This window comes from Myotis brandtii, unplaced genomic scaffold (assembly GCF_000412655.1).
Source record: "Myotis brandtii unplaced genomic scaffold, ASM41265v1 scaffold23, whole genome shotgun sequence".
Lineage (NCBI taxonomy): Eukaryota > Metazoa > Chordata > Mammalia > Chiroptera > Vespertilionidae > Myotis > Myotis brandtii.
Window position 1 is genome coordinate 5,327,197 of NW_005358649.1, and position 22,557 is coordinate 5,349,753.

General features: G+C 44.9%; 1 protein-coding gene across 1 annotated transcript in view; it reads right to left on the reverse strand.

Annotated features, from left to right (window-relative positions):
• Positions 1–1,805: 1,805 nt before the first annotated feature.
• The window catches only part of JPH1 (junctophilin 1), a gene marked incomplete at its 5' end in the record, with an annotated part of 86,347 nt that continues 65,595 nt past the window's right edge, over positions 1,806–22,557 (reverse strand). The window contains 3 exons of the mRNA XM_005866408.2: positions 1,806–3,839; positions 4,287–4,382; positions 11,416–12,062. Of these exons, the coding sequence (XP_005866470.1) occupies positions 4,302–4,382; positions 11,416–12,062 (728 nt within the window). The remainder of the gene's footprint in view (positions 3,840–4,286; positions 4,383–11,415; positions 12,063–22,557) is intronic.

Consider the following 22,557-nt stretch of genomic DNA (forward strand, 5'->3'; position numbering starts at 1 on the left):
CTGCCCTCCCCTCCTGGCCTGATCGCCCCTAACTGCCTCTGCCTCGGCCCCGCCACCATGGCTTTGTCCAGAAGGATGTCCGGAAGGTCTCCCGGTCTAATTAGCATATTACCCTTTTATCAGTATAGATTCTGTTATTTTCTTCTATGTCCCATTAATCTGACCCCTATAGAGATTGTTAGAGAATACTAAAGTACTTTTCAGTACTTTTGGAGTAAGAATGAAATGTTGGACAAGCAAACACAGCCTCGTGAACTGTTCCCGGGGAGGGGCAGACTGTGCCATGTCTGCAGCTCCATATGGAGTTGGAAAGTCGAGTCTACACAACTTCCCAGAGCACGAGAGAAGGGCGGCAGGTCCACGGAGTGTGAGCCCGGGAGCCTACTCATCATGACTCTTAGAACAGTGATTGCATTAAATGGGCGGGCAGAATATTTTTCCAGATTCTTCCCAACCACACAGTCTTCTCCTGAGCTTTGGCTTCAACCATCATGACGTGTGGTTTGGACATGAGTCTGGAATCAATAATGTTTCTAGCACCCTGTGCTTTTCCCGCTGGCTCCAAAACAGTCTGTCCTGTGTTGCTATGAGATTCATCGTTTAAGTCGATAAATCGGTTAGCAGCCAGAGGTGATCACTTTGTGCATTATTTATATGGAGGTCTCGAATATACTAGCCCCCGACAGGAGTGACAAACCTGGGAACTTAAAAGCACCCTGGCAGCTCCTGGGCAGCAGTTCTGGAGGTCCTTTTATTATACCTCCGAGGCAGCTTGCCTAGCCCAGCTCCGAGGATGGCTTCAAAGGGCGCTCAGGTGAGCAGGCTGGCAGGGGGGCAGTTGGGAGCGAGCAGGCTGGCTATGGGGGACAGTTGGGGGCGAGCAGGCTGGCAGGCAGAGTGGTTAGGGGCGATCAGGCAGGCAGGCAGGTGAGCAGTTAGGAGCCAGCGGTCCTGGATTGCGAGAGGGATGTCCGATTCTCAATCCAGGGATTGGGCCTAAACATGTTCTGAGGCAGCTTGGCTAGCCCAGCTCCGAGGATGGCTTCAAAGGGTGCCCAGGGGCTAGAAGGTCTAGTGACAGCAGGTTCCCTGAACTGCTCATTGGCCTAAGCTTCCAGAAGTGTGCTCAGCAGTAGGGGGCATAGCAACGTATTAATTTGGGGCACAATGGTCCCAAAACTTGAGTTAATTGAAAAGTACCCATACAGGAGGGAATTGACTCCAACTTGGAGTTTTCCTTAAAAACTTGAAATCCTTGCCCAGCTGGCATGGCTCAGTGGTTAAGCATCAGCCTATGAACCAGGAGGTCACGGTTCGATTCCCAGTCAGGACACATGCCCGGGTTGCAGGCTGGATCCCCAGTAGGAGGCATGCAGGAGGCATCCGATCGATGATTCTCATCATTGATGTTTTTATCTATCTACCTCTCCTTCCTTTCTGACATCAATAAAAACGTATTAAAAAACCAAAAGAAAAAAAACTGGAAACCCTGGGTAGGGCACTAATCCAGTTAACACGTTAAATGCCCAGCCTGTTTTGTCTTCCGGATGGAAAGTATAGTGGGCACTTCATGTGTTAATGAAGGCATCAACCAGAGCAGTGAATCTTATTTTGCAAAATTACCTGGAAGGCCGGCGATGAAAGAAATGTAGAAAGAAATAACCGTGTAGTACAGCTACCTTCTGCCCCAATCCCCTCCCCCCATCATTTCTATTGTTAACTTCTCAGCAGCTCTTTCTTTCAACACACCAAAATTCCACATAACTCCAGACAGTAATTTATGCACAAAGGAGACACACCTGCAACTTTTTAAATAACCAACTTTTTTTTAATTAGAGCAAATACAGTTGTGAAAACTGTACGTTATACATTTTGGTTTCAAGGATTATAAATAAAGGAACTCACAGGTAGGGAGTTCTTTTTTCACAGCAAGAAACTTTAAATAAACAAAGTCATGTTTTATTAAGTACACTGGCAGACTTCATGTGCTGTCCAAAATGTAGAGTACAGTATAACAACCCATTAGAAAGAGCCTTTCATGTAAAATACAGCTGTGCACATTTTAGAAAAATACCGACAATTTGGGCTTTGTTTTAAAAAAGCTTATAAATCATACATATATTTATAAATGGAACCAACATGCTTACTGTAGAAACATATCCTTTCGTTATCTTGTTAGCCCATTATTTCAAAGCATTACACATTTTAAATAAACACTTAATAAGATTAAATATTTTTATCTTTTTAGAAAATCAGCTTTCCCAGCGTAAAGAGCTAAGGGGTCAGGAAGGAGAAGTGAGAGTATTGAGAATGACGCAGGAACTTAAACGTTTCTTGGGTAAAAACGTACTTCCTAAATTTCCAAGTCAAAGCAAAATGTAAAAAATAATTAAATATACAAGTTGCAATTTTCATTTGCTCTCTTTCCGCTTTCTTCTTTACTCCATATTGGTCACACCCAGGATTCTCAACATAGTGCACTTCTGCAAGAAACACCACTGGGTTTCTGCCCTGCAGGTGACCAAGCACCCAGTTCACCCCTGTGCTAACACGTGAATGGTCTCTTCCGCATTGAAAGGGTAGCAAATAAGGCAAAGAGAATCGGATTAAACCATGCAGATGGTGAAAATATTCAGGAATAGCTCCCTCTCCACAATGTCATGTTTCATAGAGATCTAACAGAAACCTTTCCTCCCCTGATTTCTTCTTAAATAATTACTTTGAGAAAGACCCTGTAGTTTCTCGAAGTAGGCATGCTTCTGAGTAACAAAGAATAAATTGTAAAACAGCAAAAAAAAAAAAAAGTCAAATTATGTCAGAATAACAAAGGACGGCGAAAGACAACTATTGAAACAAAAATGTCTAAGCCTTTAAGATGTGAAATAAAATTAAAAAAGGACTTTGAAAAAACACGAAAGGCATAAAATTGAGAAGCAGTGATTTTACAAAGCTTTATGCTCTACCTGAATGTATTCAAAATTTTCAGTTGGGGGAAAAAAATAAAGGGAAAGAGAAGAGCAGTTATTAATAGCATCTTGCTTAACTTTCATGGGAATTAACATAGCCACTGACAAGATTCTATTTGGTTGTAAAGTACGTCAGCAATGAAACTGAATCCTTTAGACACCGATTACTGCAACCCATGCAACATTCTGACTTCTTAGAATTCTGTTGTCTTTCAGTTTTTAGAATTTAGCACCTCCCGAGTGCATAAATAACTCATCTCAGTAACGTTAAAAATATTTAAAATTAAATTATTTCTTAGGAAGGTATAATGCTTTCAAATTGCTAACTTTTAAAGATAAACAGCCTTTCACCCAAGGTTTAGGAAGACTAAATGGCATTACAAAAATGATGTATTGTTGTCAAAATCGACACGTTTTCTCTAGACTTTTGTTGTTTTTTTTCCTTGAGATGCAACGTGGGTGTTTCATCCAGCCAGGACCGCACGTGGTAGGTGACCGTACATCATCATATTTAAATAAACAGCAAAAATAGTCGTGCACAAGCAAACGCAACGTTCTCTCCCAGAACGTTTGGGGGCGTGAAAGCAGCAGGTCATGGCATAAGACTGCTGAGTGATGCTGCTGCCTCGTTCTCGGACCGAGACGGGAGCGAGCGTTGGAAAGGCGGCGGCAGCAACACAATCCTCCGGCCGCATTCCTCGGGTCGGGTCGTTTGTTTGCCCAGCTCCCTGCTGCCAACGTCAGATGGTAAAATAGTAAGGCAGCTGTTGACTCCCATCAACAACCAAACACGCAGCTCCATACGTTTCCAGTTTAGTCACACTCTGCTAGGACAGATGGAGCAGCCAGTGCCAGGAACTTCGCCGGATGGGGCTGCTTCAGCAGATTTTAAAAAAGAAGGATTATTAAGTTTTGCGCTCCAACCCGCTGCCTGCTTCAGCTCCCAGAGGACCCCAGAGCCACACAGCCCTCCCACGGGGACCGGACAGGGCCTCTGGCCACATTTTCCAAGGTTCCTTTCTCTCGAGAGCCCATCCTAATGGCAAGCCTCCCTCCCTGGGTCTGAGTCTGACCGGGGTGTGCCATTTAAAGGGCTGATGACACCACTGGGCAGAACTGTGGGCTGAGACTACTAGTTGTCATGACTCCACCGAAGGGTCAAAACAGTTATATCATGGAGTAGCTATGTGGAATCACATTCAGGCACAGCCAAAGTTAAAGTGAAGGACAATGTGTCGTTGTTAAAAAGAATGTGAATTTGAACATGGGACAAGAATGCTATGTTTCGTGGTTTGCAATAGAAATCAAGGCTAGTCTTACCTTTCCTAACTCCAATCAAGTTAGAAAGTGAACAAAAAGAATGGCCAACCCGATATTCAACAGCATGACAAGGACAATCATGACTGAATTAGGGCCCTGGAAATAAAACAGAACAAAACAAGCATAACTTTTCCATTTTAATAGCGGTACATAAATTAGCTCACAAAAGCAATTACTAAAAATATAAAAATACCCAACACAGTTGCGGTAAAGGAGGCATGAATAATGACAGCAGTTACAAAAGGTGTAAACTAAAAATAGCAATGCCGTATTTAGACGGAGCCATCTCTGAACTTTCACTTAAAAATGAATCCTGCCTTGATTGAATCTAAACTAGGACTTAAAAAACAACCTGCTACATTCACCTGAAAACGTTGGGCGGCAGCCTGGGAGACACAGTTCCCCTAAAAGGTTAGGAACTGCTGAGGGTTGGATAGGCACTTGTTGTGAAGGTGCAAATCAGACAAGGAAGTTATTTCCTCAGAAAGGCAGGAGGAATGTGGGAGGGAAACCTGGAGGACAGTGAGGCCTCCCAGGAAAAACGTTGGGAAAACTCAAAATAAGGTTCTCTGACTCTTGCCTTCTCTGGGCGTCTTTTTTGGACACTATCCCGTCCTTAAAATGAAAAACTACAAGTGGGAAGCTGAACACTTTCAGACATTATTGTACAGGTTTAATTTTATTGTTTCTCTGCTCATAACCCTAACCTTTCAGAGGTCAAGTTATACTGGAGAAATTGCAGCATCCTAGTTTGATAAATTACTGCTGTAATAAATACCTCACAGCCCAAGGAACCCAAACTGGGTTGGCTTGTTTTAAAACAAACAAACCAGTTCTGGCTGGCATGGCTCAGTTGGTTGGGTGTCATCTTGTGCACCGAATGGTTGCTGGTTCAATTCCTGGTCAGGGCACATGCCTGGGTTGCAGGCTCGATCCCTGGTAGGGGGCATGTAGGAGGGAGCCAAACTCCATGTTATTTATGCTCTCACATCTCTCTCTCTCAATAAGAAAACAAAAAAACCCAAAACAAAAACAAACCAGCCTTATATGACCCACCTTTTCAGATCTGCCCAAGCTTGGCCTTGTTGATTACAAAGACATGATCTTGGTATTTACTATTAAAATAGTGTCTTATTCTCTTTTAAATATATATATTTTTGATTTCAGAGAGGAAGGGAGAGGGAGAGACAGACCGAAACATCAATGATGAGAATCACTGATTAGCTGCCTCCTGCATCCCCCCCACTGGGGACGGAGCCCAAAACCCAGGCATGTGCCCTGCCTGGGAATTGAACCGTGACCTCCTGGTTTATAGCTCGATGCTCAACCACTGAGCCACACCAGCCAGGCTAGTATCGTATTCTTAAATAGCATTAAAAGTGTTCTAAAACTGGTCTCATGACTTAGGTGGGGAGGAAGTTTTGTTCTTAAAGATGAGAAAACAGTTGTACTATACTTGACTACCCAGCGAGTCCACAATGAAACGGTTAGGCCTCAAATGTCTTGTCGTAATTTTGAGGGGCATGGGGTGAGTAAGTTTGGAACTGCCATTGGTCCAGTGCTCGTCTCACAGGGTCTACGGCTTAGGTCACGTATCCTTCAAGGAGGTCTCCTCTCTGGAGGAGGTCAGAGTGCGTGCACCATTTTTCTCTATTCTAATACTTCACGCTTTATTGTCATTCTTGTGAATTGCTGTCGTCCCTCCCAGATTGAGTTCCACAGCAGAAGGGCCCTGCCTTGTTCACCACTGTGCACCCACACATAGGGTTGCCCGATTCATTCAGGTAACCAGTGTTTAATGAAAACATACCATCTTCTGGCACTTTTCCAGGTGACATGGATGTGGTGAACAGACTAATTCCTGGCATTAAAAGAAGAACAGGGTGACTAGTAAACTCAGGGTGGTGAAAAGGAGGAAGTAAAAGTGGGTGCCCCTGCCATAGGTATTGTTAGTTTCTAAACCCCAAGGAAATGAAAGAAAAAAGAAAACATTTACTGCAGGTCTTCCTATGTCAGGAGTGGGCCAAGATGCCTGTGTCGATTATTTTTAAAAATTCTTCATGAGGGATTATTAGTCCCATTTCACAGAGCGGGGAGGGTGTTGTCTACGGTTAACTCAGCCTGTTTGAACAAATTAGATCTAGAAGTAAACTGTGGTCTGCTTACGCCAGTGCTCGTGTCCTTTTCGCTCCATCCCTATGAAATACACAGGCCTCTGTTTAAAAATAATGTCTTCCCATCAACTTCTTTAAAATGGTATTTTCATCTGTACCCTATGCTTCTAATATCAGAAAACAGCAGACTTTGGGAAGGACCCGTGTTTCTGTTAGAATACTTGTGTGGTAATTGATTAAGAGAGGACTAACCCAGGCAACTTCTCAATCATGCTGAACCTAGAACATATCAGGTGGGAAACTCTTATGACCCAGGAGATAATTCAGATGATCTTTTAACATCAAAACAGCATGAAGATTAAGGAAATGCTATGTATATGATGAACTTTGATTAGATTTTGCTCACAAATGTGTTACAAATTTTGGGTTTTCACTCTCTGGGGTCAGTGGGTTTAATTCCCAATCCCCAAAGACAGGGATATGGAAGAAGACGAAAACATTTTTCTATTGAACATATATTTATCCTGGAATATGTTCTAATAGACACACCCACTTATCCTACCATTTACGGTGCCCTCTTTAGAGATGATTCAGTAAAACCAGCAACAAAAGGTTCAACCTGCAACCAGGTGGAAGTGAGTTCTGGGACGCTGTGTCTGAGAGGCAGACGTCAGGACGTGAGCTCTGCGTTCATCAGGGTGCAAAGCTTTAAGGTGAAGTTCCATAAATATGACTGGTGGCCAGTTGTAGCTTAAAATAGCAAAATGGAAAAAAAAAAATCAGTCTTGCTTTTCAAGACTGACTGGGACAGGTGTCTTGAAGGAAGCTGTTTCAGGGCAAAGTGCAAGTCCTGATTGGAAGAAAACTTCAGGCAGTTAGAAAATTAAGTGCAGGAAGTCAGAATATGGGAAGGATGGCTAACGCAAGAAATCAATCTTTTTTTTTTTCCTTTTCTTTCTTTAAGAGACTATCAGTTCACTTAAAATGGTGAGGAATTTCCTGCTAGAGAGTATAGTTTATTAATGTTAAATGGAAAACTTCTCCAAAAAACAGAAAGACCAAAGCTTAGTTTAGTATTAACAGCATATTTTAATTATATGGATTGACTGTTTTTTATTGTGTGTGTTATGTGTGTGGTTCAAACATGGCCTGACAAGTTTTTCAAACACGGTTTTCAATAGTTCAAAAGAAATAACAGGCAAATCTCAAAATGAACTTGGAAGCCGATCAGAGGGACGGCTGGGAAAAAGGGCAGGCAGTGTCCAGAAGGGGTCGAGATTCTTAATGAGCAGACCCCTCACCATTCTAGCTGACAAGGCTCTACAGATGCTTCTACTGTCTCCCACCCAAGTTGCCAGGTTGCAAAATCCTCAAAATATTGTGGTATCACGTGAGTCTACACGCAACCCCTGCCCACAGGGGCCACAAAACTTCGTCAGGGGGTTACAAAGTAATCCCTGCCATGGCTCCCCCTCTCAGGTTCAAGTAATTCATTTGCTCTCAGGGATTAGGCTATGTCCCAGAAGACTTTATAGATTTCTAGGGGGTCAATCGCCAGGATGATCCTGAGGGTGATCAGAGAATACTGGAGGACAGCAGGTTCTCGAATAGGTCGTTTTGTTCAACATGGTTTCATTATAAGATGGAGGAGAAAAAAAAAACCAATTCCTGGCCAGGGCCACTGTCTGTGTGGGTTTTCCCCTACATCCCAAAGGTGTGCTCCTGAATGCATTGCATTGTTGTGTCTCCACTGTCCCCATGACGGAAGGTCATCCTGTCCAGGGTGGGTCCCGTCTTGTGCCCTGAGCTGCTGGGACAGGCTCCCGCCACCCAGGACCCTGAACTGGAATGAGTAGGTTGGAAAAGAATGATAGTACTTGTTTTTATTCATCTTTCTTACATATGTATGTAGCTCACATTTATCTCAGTGTTGAGTATTAGAAGTGTTTTGGGTCTTTATTTAGAAGTTTGGTGATGGTTTTGTGACCAGAAATATGCTGGAATTTAACTCTTGTTTTTATCAATTAGACTGTGGTGAACTGGTTTCGTTACCTGTCATTTCACTTAAAGTCGCCATTTCCAAGAACCTATCTGCGTACTGATGATGTTAAGTGAGGACTTACTGTATTTATCAACTATTTATGCTTCAGCTAGTACAGTGTTGAAGCAAATTTAATAATAGCTTTTGAGCACTCACAATGTGCTAGGTACCAGGCTAAGAACTTCATAAGTATTAGCTCATTTAATCTTCACAACAACCCTATGATAGAGGATGAAGAAACCAAGTCACTGAACAGTTAGGAAACTTGCCTCAGGTCACAGAGCAGGGACTTGAACCTCGGAAGTTTGGTAGCACAGTTCACACCTCAGCCACTAGCCTATCCTGTCTCCATAAGCTGGTTGGAATTCTAGATCTGGTTTGGTGAGCCACCCTACACAGGGCGATTCTGACTCAAACCGGATCTGCCAGCTGCCCACAAAGAGCACTGGCTGATTCAGTGTTGTTTCCCCTCAAATGTCTGCTTTAGTGTGAATGTTCCTATGAATTTCCAAGTTGTTATTTTATCAACCTCTTACTTATACAATCTCTTTTAATCTCAAAATTGTATTAAATTGTAGTACTTCCCAGTTTTATTAATTCTCACCCAAGGATATTTTTCTACTGATCTTTCAGAGAGAGTGGGAGAGAGAGGGAAAGACAGAGAGAAACATCGATATGAGAGAAACACCATCGACTGGTTGCCTCTTGCACACGGCCTGGGCTGGGGTGGAGCCTGAAACTGAGGTATGTGCCCTTGACCAGAATCGAACCCGGGACCCTTTGGTCTGCAGGCCGACACTCTACCCACTGAGCCAAACTGGCTAGGGCCTCCCTGTTATTGAAAGTTGTTTATTGGTTAACTTGAGGGTAATTCTGTCACTTCTACATTTCTGTGAAGAAAACAGTGATCAGGGTGTGAAAGACAGCTTTTGATTATTATTAGAAAAAGAAGGTTAATTGTTAAAATCTTCCCACGAAGGTGCCACGTCAATCCTGACTTCTGGTGCCCATGGCGGACAGAGGTGAGAGCTGCTCTGCCTCCTGGGGGTGCGGAAGGGAACCCGGGAGACCAGCCTACTGAGCTGGGAGATGCTTGGCTAACTCCAAGAATCACAATTCTGCACATAAGTGAAACAGATGCTTTTTCTAAATAAGGAGGCTATGAAGTTTATAGAGGAACTATTACAGATAGGAGCTAGGTAACTCACCCAATTCTAAGACACCAGGGCATATGCTTCCCCTGGGGCAGCTCTGGAAGTCAACTGAACCCCACTTCTGGGAACCCAAAGCTACAAATGTAGGGCTTGGCAGTGTTTGAATTTCCCCCTTGTAAATCAGGCAAACTAATACTAATATAAATGTGAGGCTTTATTAATCTGTGGATAAAAATTCTGAAAGCCAAATGAGAAGTGAAATATTACATTTAACAATTTCAGTAGTGATATGTATATTATAGGTATATCAGGATACTGAAATATCAATGTTAAAAACTAAAAAAATAATGCTTATTGAATAATCAGAGTCTCAAAGTTATTCTGTTTTGAAAACCATCTATCCCCATGGGGACTGACTCTCAGAAAGTTAATCCAGTTAATCTGATTAATATATATACTTAGATAATTAAAAAAAGGGTGGGAACCAGTGTTTACAGATATTAGCAAAGTCAACAAACCTATGAAGTTTCAAACCTAAGTTAATTAAAAAGATGGATTTCAATTGTTTAAACCTGTGAATACATTAAACAGACAAAAGAAACTGTTGATTGTATTATATTCTTGTTTGCTAAAATATTAACCCGCACCTTTATGCAAATAGGTCTCTGAAATTACTAGTAAACATTGGGTTGGCTGTGGCTTCTACCATAAGCTAAACATGCAACACCTCTGTTCCCAAGGCATGTGAATAGGTCGGTCAACTGTCTATCAGCAAGTACTCTGCTTCAGCTTTTATAAATTCTATAGAATTTGGTAAAATCCAAATTCCATTTATCATTGACAAATCAAACTCATGTGATCGAGGACACATTTATCAATAACTGAAAGCTTTCTGGTTGAATAACAAAAACCTTAGCTGCTCAAGGCTGATGATAAAACCAGCATCTACCAGAAATATGAAATGTCAGGAGCACTAACACTCTGAGGGGTTAGAAGACCAAGGTCATCTTCTTAAACAGTTGAAACCTGGCTTTAATTAAGTAAAATCCAAACAAAATAATTCACAATTGCTAGAAAAGATGTTCTTTTGTCTAAAGGCACTGACTGTTTTGGGGAGTCAAAAGGTGGGCGAAGAGCTTAGCAAATGGTGGTGAAGCAACTCTTCTTAGCTAGAGCTCTGAGCTTTGTAGCCATCGGGGAGTCAGCTTTCGTTCTGAACTGCATGTTTGTGTCCCCCCAGAATTCAGATGTTGAAATCGTAACCACCAATGTCATGTGATGGCATGTGGAGATGGGGGTCTTTGGGAGGTAGTTCGGTTATGAGGGCAGAGCCCGGTAACTCCTGATGGGTTGGTGCCCTTACAAAAGAGAGGCAGAGAGCTTGCTTTCTCTCTCTCCCTCCGCTGGGTGAGGACACGGTGAGAAGATGGCCTGTGAACCAGGATATGGGTTCTCACCAGACACCGAATCTCCAGGGACTTGACCTTGGAACTCCCCGCCCAATCTATGGTATTTCTGGGAGAGCGGTCCCAACTAAGACAGCTACCAGGAGTGATGCCGCCCCAGCCGGGCGTGCTTTAACCTACCTGAAGGATGTCTAAGGTGGGTGGCTGGCTGGCTGGCTGAACATGCAGGAGTTTCTGTCCAGAAAGCTTTTTCCTGTCTCCAGCTACACACGGGCTCAGAGCTACTCTAAACAGCCCCGTGCGTGGCAGGACCTTTGCGAGCCTCGCTGCCATCAGGGTGCAAGTCACCCCATGCTGCTCCCCGAAAGAACCAGAGTGAGGACAGGAGGGGAAAACCCATCTCAGACAACTTACTGAATTGGCTTCTTTTTCCGAAGAAGGGCACGCATCGCTGCTTGCTGGGTTCTTTGGTATGGCAAGTTCAGACTTCTTAGCTTTTGGCTCAGCTTTGCTTTCTTTGGCAACTGGTTTTGTCACAGACTTAGGGGGACTCCACTTGTTGGATGTCGGCTTGTGCACCAGCGCCGAGGAAGAGTGGCCGGATCCTTCATCTTCCCGCACGTCTTCCGGAGGGTGCTTGGGGGCGTTCAGTTTCACGTAGTAGCCGTGGTACTGAGAGTGCAGCTCCCCGTTGCTGGGGTTGGGGACATGGTGGCGGCCAGAGTACTTGGACTGGGGCACGGCGGCTCCCAGCTCCTTAGAGGGAGCCTTGGCCATCAGGGGCTTGCTGACGATGGCCGTCACCTGCTCATCAGCCACACTCCTTTTGTCACGGTTGAGTCTGGCCCCCGAGCTGGGGTTCTGCTTCCTCATGGGCTGGGGGGAAGGCTGGGGGGAGTGGCTTTGTCGGGGATGCGTCTCGGGAGTGCTCGGGGGTGTCGTGCCTTTGCGGTAAAAATGAGGCGATTCCTTTGGTGAAGGGGGCTTTTCCGGTACCTTTTCTTCTGGGTTTTCTTTAGCATCGACACCTTCCTGAAATCTCTGCTTGATATAATCTGGGCCTGGCGGGGGAAAAGTGACAACAGAAAAGAAGGTGATAAAAATGGGGCAGAAAGGTTTCGTCCTCATGGTATGCATCTACAGCCGGCCCTCAAATAATGTGGTTTCGTTCAATGCCGACGAGATGCCCTAGGAACTTAAATATCAATTAGCCTGTGGGAAAACTGTTTTCATTATAAGTCATTTCACTTAAAGTAATAGAACCTATGGATGAAGTTAAGTGAGGACTCAGCAAAAATATACGGTAAGTCAGCTTCACCTTTCTTCTTTTTCTTTTATATATACTTTTGAGGCTTTGACTAAGCACATTTCATTTCCCAAAAGGTTACTTATTGCTGAAAATGTGTTTTTACATTAACATATGTGGTATTTATTTATTTTTTAAAAAAATATATTTTATTGATTTTTTTACAGAAAGGGAGGGAGAGGGACAGAGAGTTAGAAACATCCATGAGACAGAAACATGGATCAGCTGCTTCCTGCACACCCCCAACTGGGGATGTGCCCACAACCAAGGTACATGCCCTTGACCGGAATGGAACCTGGGACCCTTGAGTCTGCAGGCCGACGCTCTACTCACTGAGCCAAACCAGTTAGGGCAACATATGTGGTATTTATACTATTCTGATGGCCATAGAAGTGAAACCATTGTGACTTCCCTAATAATTGTGGCCGTGCCTACTCACAGAACACGGAGGCAGAATTCATGTTGATGGAGCCCTGCTGACCACACCGTGGGGATCTGCACATTCAATTAGGTGGCATAATTAAAACACAGATCCTACACTCATATCAGTGGAACTGACTTGTGTGCTCAATATTTAATATATTACACTGTATGAGGCAAACCTACAGGTTATATATCTATTGTGTTAATCCTCACTTGATATTTTTTCCATTGATTTTTTAGAGAGTGGGAGGGAAGGGGGGAGAGAGAAACATCGATGTGAGAGACATATGGATTGGTTGCCTCCTGGACCGGGGCCAGGGAACGAACCTGAGACCCTTTGATGCGCAGGCCAACACTCTACCACTGGGCCAGGGCAACCTATTTTGAAGGATCCTCCTTCAAAGGATCATTTCAAGTTCCTCGTTAGGAGCCACGTCTGTGGTTTAGGTTGCACTTTACAAAAGAACTCGCACAGTCCTTCCCAGCATGGGCTTGCACTGCAGGCATCAAAGTCAAGACGGGACAGTTGTCTTTGGCCCTCAGGTCTCAGGATGGTTTATAACAATCCCATGTTATTTTTATCAATGGGAATCCTTTCATTCAAAAGAGGGACTCTGGTGCATTGTTATTTTATATGGGAGATCTGGGGTGGGGGGTAGGGAGTGAGGAGTAGAGACATAGGGAGTGAGGAGTAGAGACACAGGAAGTGCAGCACAAGATGGTACCAGTCACGAGAGTTTAAGGATGCCAGTGGTCCAGGCAGGGGACATTGCTGGGGCTCTCAGGGACAGCGCTCCAAGGCAGTTTCCTCCTGTTGGGGACTTCGCCTCTCAGCCCCTCTCCTAGAACCAGGTCACGCACATCCTCTGGCCACCACTCCACCATCAGCCACTTTGCATGTCACAAGGTGAAGCCAAGGTCACACAATGCAGTTGGTCCTCTGCTCTGCACGTGGGCAGGAGCAGACAATGTCACCTCTCCCATGTACAAGGGAGAAACCACCCCACCAATTGCTGACTGGACTTGACCAGCTCTTGTCAACCGCACAGCATCCTCATGTTAATTTTCCTTTTGCCCCCCACAACCCCAAACCGAAAACCAATGATCCTCATTAAAAAGACATGCTGCCTATTTACACTTTCAATTGCTCTTCCCTTGGTGGTCTGAGTAATAATTTGTTAGGAGGCTGCTATTTATTACACAAGGTATTTTCCCAAATTCCAAGCCTCACCAAACTCTTAGGAAGCAGGCATTATCCCGACTTTACTGATGTGGGAACAGCTGTAGCAGCTGAAAAACCAAATGTCACAGAGCCTGTATATCTGTAAGATGAGATAGAATACAATGTATAAGGTAATGTTTTAAGCCCATAAATGAGAATTCCTAAGGACCCACAATTATAATTGTATTCAGGGCAAAAACATAATAGCATTATCCCACCTTCCATCCTCCAAAGACAAATCCACCCCGGAGGGTTCGAATTTCCTGGTCCGTGTGGCCCAGTGGTAGAGCGTTGGCCTGTGCACCAAAGGGTCTCGGGCTCGTACCCTGGCCCTGGTCCAGGAGGCAACCAATCCATGTGTCTCTCACATCGATGTTTCTCTCTCCCTGCTTCCCTCCTTTCATGATCACATGTCAACAATGGGGGTGTCTTTTCTAAATTCAGTATAAGCACCGTCTTTTTAAAAGCTGGCAATTTTCTTTTAAAAATAAACTGTCGACACAGAGAAAGGCCTCTCGGGTGAGTGAAGAAAAAGGAGAAACTGCAGTTTCTTTTCCGAATTTGTTCTTGGTGTTGTGACAGGGTCATAGCACCCTGAGGGCTGGGCTTCACCCACAGGCTGGCCCCGGGGTTTAGAGCCCATTCGGGTCACCTCCCCTGGCCGTCCACCGAGGGGCCCCTCCTCCTCCGATTGTGGAATTGTTTTTACAGAGCCTGTCCCCTGTCAAAGCAGCTGCCCACCAGGTGAGAGCTGACAGCAAGGAGGAGACAGAGGGAACACTAACAGCGACAAGAGACCGATTATTTGGGGGAGGGGACCTCAAAGTAATTCAGTCATCGTGGGTCCAAGGAAAATGTAACTCTTTTTTAAAGTCAGCACTTCAGGGAATATGCTTTAGTTATCTGGAAAAAGAGCATGAAGCTATCTAAATACAAAGCACATTTTCAATGCTTTTTGTACATATGACTCTCTACTTTTTTAAAAAAAATAAATTTTTATTGATTTCAGAGAGGGAGAGGGAGAGAGAGATAGAAACATCAATGATGAAAGATAATCATTAATCGGCTGCCTCCTGGACACCCCACACTGGGGATCGAGCTCGCAACCTGAGCATATGCCCTGACTGGGAATCGAACCATGACCTTCTGGTTCATAGATCGATGTTCAACCACTGAGCCACACTGGCTGGGCTCTCCCTACTTCTTCAGTTATGTTCCCATTAATAGGCCATTGGCAATACTCTGGCCACTGGAGGAATATGTATTAATGGATTTATGAAGCTATAGTTTGGACTCCACTGAACATACTCATTATGCTTATTAACTCTCAAATACCAGTCTAATTACTCCCTTAGATCTGTAGAAATCTGATGTGTTGCTTCTTTTGACACGATTTTTCTGTTCTAAATGTGTTAGGAAAGGCATTTCTTTCGCAATTGCTTGTGACACTCTCCTAAGACGCAGTTTTCAGGCATATTCACATGTAGATTTCTCTATAGGGCTTCCAGTGAAATTCAAAATCTGTTGCGCTCCAAGAATTTACTAGAAGGATGGAAGTACAATATAGCACAGGCTGTCCGATTTGAAAGAGTCCTAGCGTTACTATGCATTGAACACAGCTGGGCCAGGGACTCCATGTCCTCCACAGCTGTGGCTCCAGAGCTGCCGCCTCAGAGACACCTGGGGTACAACTCCCAGAGACTCAGATTTCACGAGGATGGAGTGAAGCCTAGAAATCTTGAGGTTTAACAAGTATTTCAGGAGGTTCTAACGGATCCAACCATAGGTGCTTGAAAGCAGCAAGCAAACATGTTGACCAGTGGTGGTCCTCGCTCCAGCCCTACGTGACTACATCCTGCTGGCAATGATTCCAGTGATGCCGTCACATGGGGCCTGGGCTCTGATCGAGGAAATACAGTTAAAATGTCCAGAATAAGATCAAATGCATTTGAAACAAGACATTTAATATCAGGCAGAGGACAGATGTTGTTCCTGGACTACCCTCTTGGAAGGCACACGTTGTGTCTGCTACTTGTCTGATGTAGGAATGCATGTCAGCCTCGCCAGGCCGGCAGCGTGAAGCTGATGAGATACAGCCGTTCCTGAGAAAGCCTCATCAGAACAGCGCCAGGGAGGGAAAGGAAAGGATGGCGGGTGCGATTGCACACGGTGTTTTCATCTGTTTTCACAGACAGGATCTATGAATCTTACAGGGTTTATCCCTGGAGGATTCCTGTTGGGAACCAGGTCATGTGCTCACTGACATGCCACACAATGTGAAACAAGGACATTCAGAAAATGCCATTCGGCACCACTGAAAGGTTACTGGTTGCAGTGGGCAGGAAGGCTCTGAGCAGCTATGGCAGATGGTAGCCGCAGGGTGCCCAGCTGGTTCTCACAGGTGAGCTTCGGGGGGCTGGCCACGGGCAGAAGCAGCACCAAGAAGATTCCCCCGAAACAAATGTCTGAAGGGCAGTGCTTGGCAGCAAAGGCTCTGTAGCATCATCAGAAGTCATGACATAGACATGAGGTCTCTTCTATGGAGACTGCCTTTCAGCAAAGCAGAACCACACGGAACAATTCTAAAACGCTTACAGGGCTGGCAGGAGAATCACTTTTACCTGCGGTGCGGGAAGAAAACCACTTTCCGGCAGGACTTCGATCCCGTCTCTGACAAGACTGCCGCGTCTGAACACAGCCACCGCAGTCTTGTCCGCGGGACGTCCGTTCCTGTCCCTCGCACATGGCTGGCACTCAATACACAGCTGTGCAACTGAATGAGTAAGTGGTAAGAATAACCAGAAAAACCATGAATTATTCATGACAAATCAACTAGAAGATTATTCCATTTCCCATTTTCTATGAAACAGTTGGTTCAGATTTTGGCAAGTGAGTTGAGAAGTTGTCTATTCCAGAATGCTTCTCTTGTCTTAACCATAAAATTTACATATTAATGACAGGCATAGGAAATTACATAATGAATATGTGCTTTCACTCTAAAGACTTCTTTTAAATTTTTATTGAATTTATTGGGGTGCCACTGGTTAATAAAATTATGTAGGTTTCAGGTGTGCAGTTCTAGAATGCAGCATTTGTATACTGTATTGTGCGTTCACCAAGTCAGGTCTCCATCCATCGCTATTTATCCCCCCTTAACTCTCTTCTAATGTCCCCCTTCCCCTTTCCCTCTAGTAATCACCATACTATTGTCTGAGTTGTTCTTTTTTTTTTCCTTAATCTCTGCACCTTTTTCACCCAGTCCCCTCTTACCATTATGTTCTATCGATGAGTCTGTTTCTATTTCATTTGTTAATTTATTTTGTTCATTAGATTTCACATGTAAGTGAAATCATATGGTACATGTCTTTCTCTGAGGGGCTTATTTCTCTTAGCATAATATTCTCCAGGTCCATCTATGCTATTGCAAAAGGTAAGATTTCCTTCTTTTTTATGGCCGAGTAATATTCCATTGTGTAAATAAATGTACCACAGCTTTATTAATCCACTCGTCTACTGATGGGTACTTGGGCTGCTTTCAAATCTTGGCTATTGTAAGTAATGCTGTAATGAATACAGGAGTGCATATATTCTTTTGAATTTGTTTTGGGTTTCTGCGGATATATTTACAGAAGTGGGGTTACTAGGCCATAAGGCAGTTCTGTTTTGAATTTTTCGAGTTAGCTCCCTACTGCTTTACACAATGGCTGCGTTAATTTCCTTTCCCACCAACAGTGCATGAGGGTTCCCTTTTATCCACATCCTCACCAATACTTGTTTTTTGTTGTTTTATTGATGATAGCCATTCTGACAGGTGTGAGGTGATATCTCATTGTGGTTTTAACTGGTGATTAGTGATGTTAAACATCTTTTCATGTCGATTGGCCATTTGTAAGTCCTCTTTGGAGGCTGGCTGCACTCTGGCAGTATGCAAATTGCATGAGGTAGGTTCTTAGCGAGTCGCCAGGTAGAGGTGAGTGGTGTTCACTAGGTTGATACAGGTTCAAACTCTGTGCCCTTGCTGGGTCTGAGGCCACTCAGCCAAGTCCCAGGGTATATCAAGTCTAGCTACCACCTGCCGAGTGCCTGCAGGCTTTGTGGTGAGATGGGGCACCGGAGTCATCAGGGTGAGGCAACAGAGTTTATTAGTCCCAAAGGGACCAAGACTTGGCCTTGTAAATGGAGGGCTCTGCACCAGTTGGGAGCGTGAGAGAAAAATGTCCCCTGTCCTAGACCACACAACTCAGTCTGTCTCCGATTCTGCCAGGAGCCGATCTCAGCTGGGCAAGGCTGCCGGAGGATGGGGCTAGTGGATCTTCCCTGAAGAGGAGGTGCTGATCAAGCTCAGGGGAGGGTGGGGGGAGTGGCCCTCGCCCCAGAGCCATGCAACTCAGTCTGTCCCGCATTCTGCCTGTACCTCAGTAGGGTGGAGCCCAGAGACTGGGGCCAGTAGATCTCCAGTTGCAGTGGTTCTCAACCTTCCTAATGCCGCGACCCTTTAATATAGTTCCTCATGTTGTGGTGACCCCCAATTTCATTGTTACAAACTGAACATAATTAAAGCATAGTGATTAATCACAAAACAATATGTAATTATATATGTGTTTTCCGATGGTCTTAGGCGACCCCTGTGAAAGGGTCGTTCGACTGCCAAAGGGGTCGCGACCCACAGGTTGAGAACCGCTGAGTTAGGGGCAGGTGCCAGTCAGGTTCACGGGAGAGTGGGAGAAATGGCCTCCACCCTGGTCACACCTCAGTTACTGACAGCACGTGAGTCTTCCTGGGCTTCTCTGTCCTGGTGCAGGCAGCTGATGCTGTATGGAGGGGAGTGCTCCGCCCAGGAAAGACGGCTTCTGCTGTGCGGGAGAGTGACTCAGCACAGGGATCCTGGCGGCTGTCCCTTCAGCTCTCTCCCCAGAGCCACACACCCCAGACGCTCTTCATGTGACTCTAGTCTGCTCTACCTTCCCTTTGCCGGAGCCCAGAGTGAGTGGCTGCAAATGAGATTTCATGCACCGGCACTGTAGGAGGGCACCTGTGTCTCTAGCACATTCCCTGGTAGACAGACTCCCTGCTGATTTTCTCAGTCGGATGTTATGTGAGCGCCTCTTCCTGGCTCTGGGCTGAGGAGCCCAGCTTGGGGTTGAGACCCCACGCTTCTCAGAGGGAATCCCTTCCGAATCTCAGGGGCTGCCTGGGGGAGTGGGGTCAGCCCTTTTCGTGCCTCCACCCTTTTTACCAGTCAATGTGGCTTCTTCTGTAAATCTTTGGTTGTAAGACCTCTCTTCGGCTAGCCTGCAGATGGTTATTGAGGTTGCTTGCTCTATATTGTAGTTGTAACTACAGTTTGGTCCAGCGAGGAGGTGAGTGTAACATTCACCTACTCTGCTGCCATCTTGGATCCCTAATCTGTAAAGCAGTGATGGCGAACCTATGACACGCGTGTCAGAGGTGACATGCGAACTCATTTTTTTGGTTGATTTTTCTTTGTTAAATGGCATTTAAATATACAAAACAAATATCAAAAATATAAGTCTTTGTTTTACTATGGTTGCAAATATCAAAAAATTTCTATATGTGACACGGCACCAGAGTTAAGTTAGGGTTTTTCAAAATGCTGACACACCGAGCTCAAAAGGTTCGCCATCACTGCTCTAAAGAGTTCTAATTCATAACAGAAATGTGAACTTCAGCCCACAATAACCTATGCCAAAAACCTCAGTTTTTACTTAAGAAAATAAATTTAGTGGTGTGTGCAAAAACATGCTACTATGGACTGTATGTGTGCTCCTCGAATTCATAGTTTGGAGCTGTAACCCACATAGTGGTGGTATTTGGAGGTGTGGTCACAGGGAGGTAAGTAGGATTAGACTATATCATGTGTGTGAAAACCTTATGATGGAATCGGTGAACTTGCAAAAAGAGGAAGACACAGCAGAGTTCTGTCACTCCCCTTGCATGCACCCAGGAGAGGCGAACTCAGGTTCTGGGAACAGGCCTCTTCTCCCTGACAATGCCAGCATCATGACAAGGTAGGAGAAGACTCAGCACCCACCTCCCTTTCCTTTCCCCACCTCCACTCTCCTTGGGAAGAAGTGGGGAGAATTCTCCCAGCACCCACCTTCCTTTTCCTACCAAGCTCTCATCCTAGGGAAGAAGTGTCCCCATCACTCCCTACTTATCTTTCTCTACTTACTTCTCGTCCTTGGGAAGAAGTGGGGAGGAGGCCACCTCCTTCCTTTCCCTATTACCTGCGCTGGGCTTGCTATCTCCAAAGAGGGGCTCCCTGTAAGACATCTGCCCCATTCTAGGGCCTTGTTTCCTGGTCTTTTTAAATTCATGCCCTGTCACTTTGATAAACATAATTTTATACTCTATATCACTTAATATTAAAAATGAAGTATTTCGACTAAAAGGAAATTGTAACAGCGGGACAACCAACCATATGTATACAGTTTCTTGATCTCACCATGTCCCACTCCTCCTTCCTGAGTGACCACCTGAGGTCTCTCATCTTACCTTTCCTGGCTTAGCTACCTGATTTCACTTGAAGCAGAGCGACTCCTGGGGGCAGACTCACATTGCCACCACAGCTCACAAGGCGGATGCAGGACAGCAGAAGGCCAACTCGTTACTTTAGAACCACCAATGCCAATGTCACATAGGCTAGGGGACTTGCCCTGATACCACCAGTGCATGCTCTCCTTGTGGTTGACCTCCACCAGAAGCTCAATCAACATGAGAAGGTTGCTAGTGAACACGCATCAGGACACGGAGCATGAGATGAGTCAAATTTCCGAAGGCCTGAGGCAGCCAATTCCTCAGTGGGGTCATCTTGCCAATAAAGCCACACAGTGTTGGTGACAGCTCCTGCATCCTTCCCCATTATAGCAATGTCCTTCCAATGCAACCGCTAGCCTCAAGCTTACGTTTTGGCCAAGGCTCCTCTCTCCTTTGGACAGTATTTACATGGGTGCTGCCAACATTTTTCTCTGACTCTTTTTTCCTATACTCTTCGGGTGACCAATGCTGTCTTTAGATATTTTAATACACTCAATCAGGTGACAAGGACATCTCGAAACTCTGAAACCCAGGTGATCACTTCTGAGCACTTTATATGTTTCTGTGTAGTATCCTGGGCTCATTTTATAATTCAGCTCTCAGAAGGCAGCCTTTTTCTAAATTCTTGGGGGATGACTCACTCTACAGTGCATGTATGCAGTCACCTACACATTCACATCCGCTGGTATGCTTTATTTACTAGAATTTAACCCTTTACTCAAAGCCATCCCATAGGGCTAGGTTTTTTCCCCTTAGTTTTAACTGAACTGCAGAATCATCCAGTTTTGAACTAAAAGCATAAGATTTAACGAAGAGGGCAAACACGTGAAAATATAGCCAGCTCCTGAGGTAGGTAACTTATTATGAAAGCGATCAGAACATCAGCCCTGACGGACAGCCTTTCCCAGGGTTAACAACTTCTCCTCAGGACACACGCGCTCCCAACAATGGAAACATTTATAGGTGAGATACATAAATTGAACGAGCAGCCCGACTTAGAAAAAATACTTGAAAACCCTTTAAGAGGTGCTCGACTTGCTCACCCTGTAACGTGGAGGGAGAAAGCATGAGTTACTGAGCTAAGCTCCCTGCAGAAGCTCAATCACACTCAGTACAGAAAAGACTTTCTACAGTTGCCGAAGGAAGTGCTGGCTGTGGGTAAAGGGGACTGCAGCCTCCCCCACCCCTGGGCCTTGTCTCAAACAGCCCCTTGTTGTCATCCCCTGCTCGGGGATATATTCATTACTGACCCACAACGAGCTGCCCGAAGCCGGTTTCACTCAGAAAGGGTGCAATTACACTTTCCCACAATATTTCTTCCCCCCTGAAATGCTTTTACAACCATAAAAGACTTTTTAAAACCATTTAGTCTGGGAAACCGAGATGACCTGCTGTATCATTTACCTCTTGGTAACACACCTAATAGCAATCTATAGGGAACCCCTTCCCCAACAGAATCCAGAAACGGCCACCTGCAGACAACAATGGGGAGTTTGTTTGCTTTCAAAGCCACTCAGTCAGTGCTGATTCCGGAGGCAGTGTGGTCTCCTGACAATGACAACGGGAAGAACCAGCCGTTCCCAGCTCTCACCTTACAACAGGTCATTCGCTAAGGTACTTAGGTACCAGGGAAGGGAGTTGATTTCACACCAGCAAGTTTCTTCCCACCTGAGGTCACCATGAAAATAGGAAAGTTTCCCTTTCTGGACAAAACATATATACATACATGTTAAATGAGTTCAGTCTCAGCCACAGGGTGAAATAATGCACGTGAAGGAAAACACACATGATCACCGCTGCCTCCCCCTGAACTATGACAGAAGCCACTCTGTGACAAGCCCATCACTCAATCGACCGACCGGGCCTCGCCCCAGCCTCTCTCATAAAAACAGTCCTCTGAACCTGGCCTCTACTATCTTCATTCTTTGCAGAAAAAAATAAACCTGTTACTTTCTTTTTCCTCCATCCTTTATTACAGCCAAACTTCTAGCTTTTTTTATATGGATTTTGCTATTCTGTTCACTTTGACTTACCTTGTTCATTCATT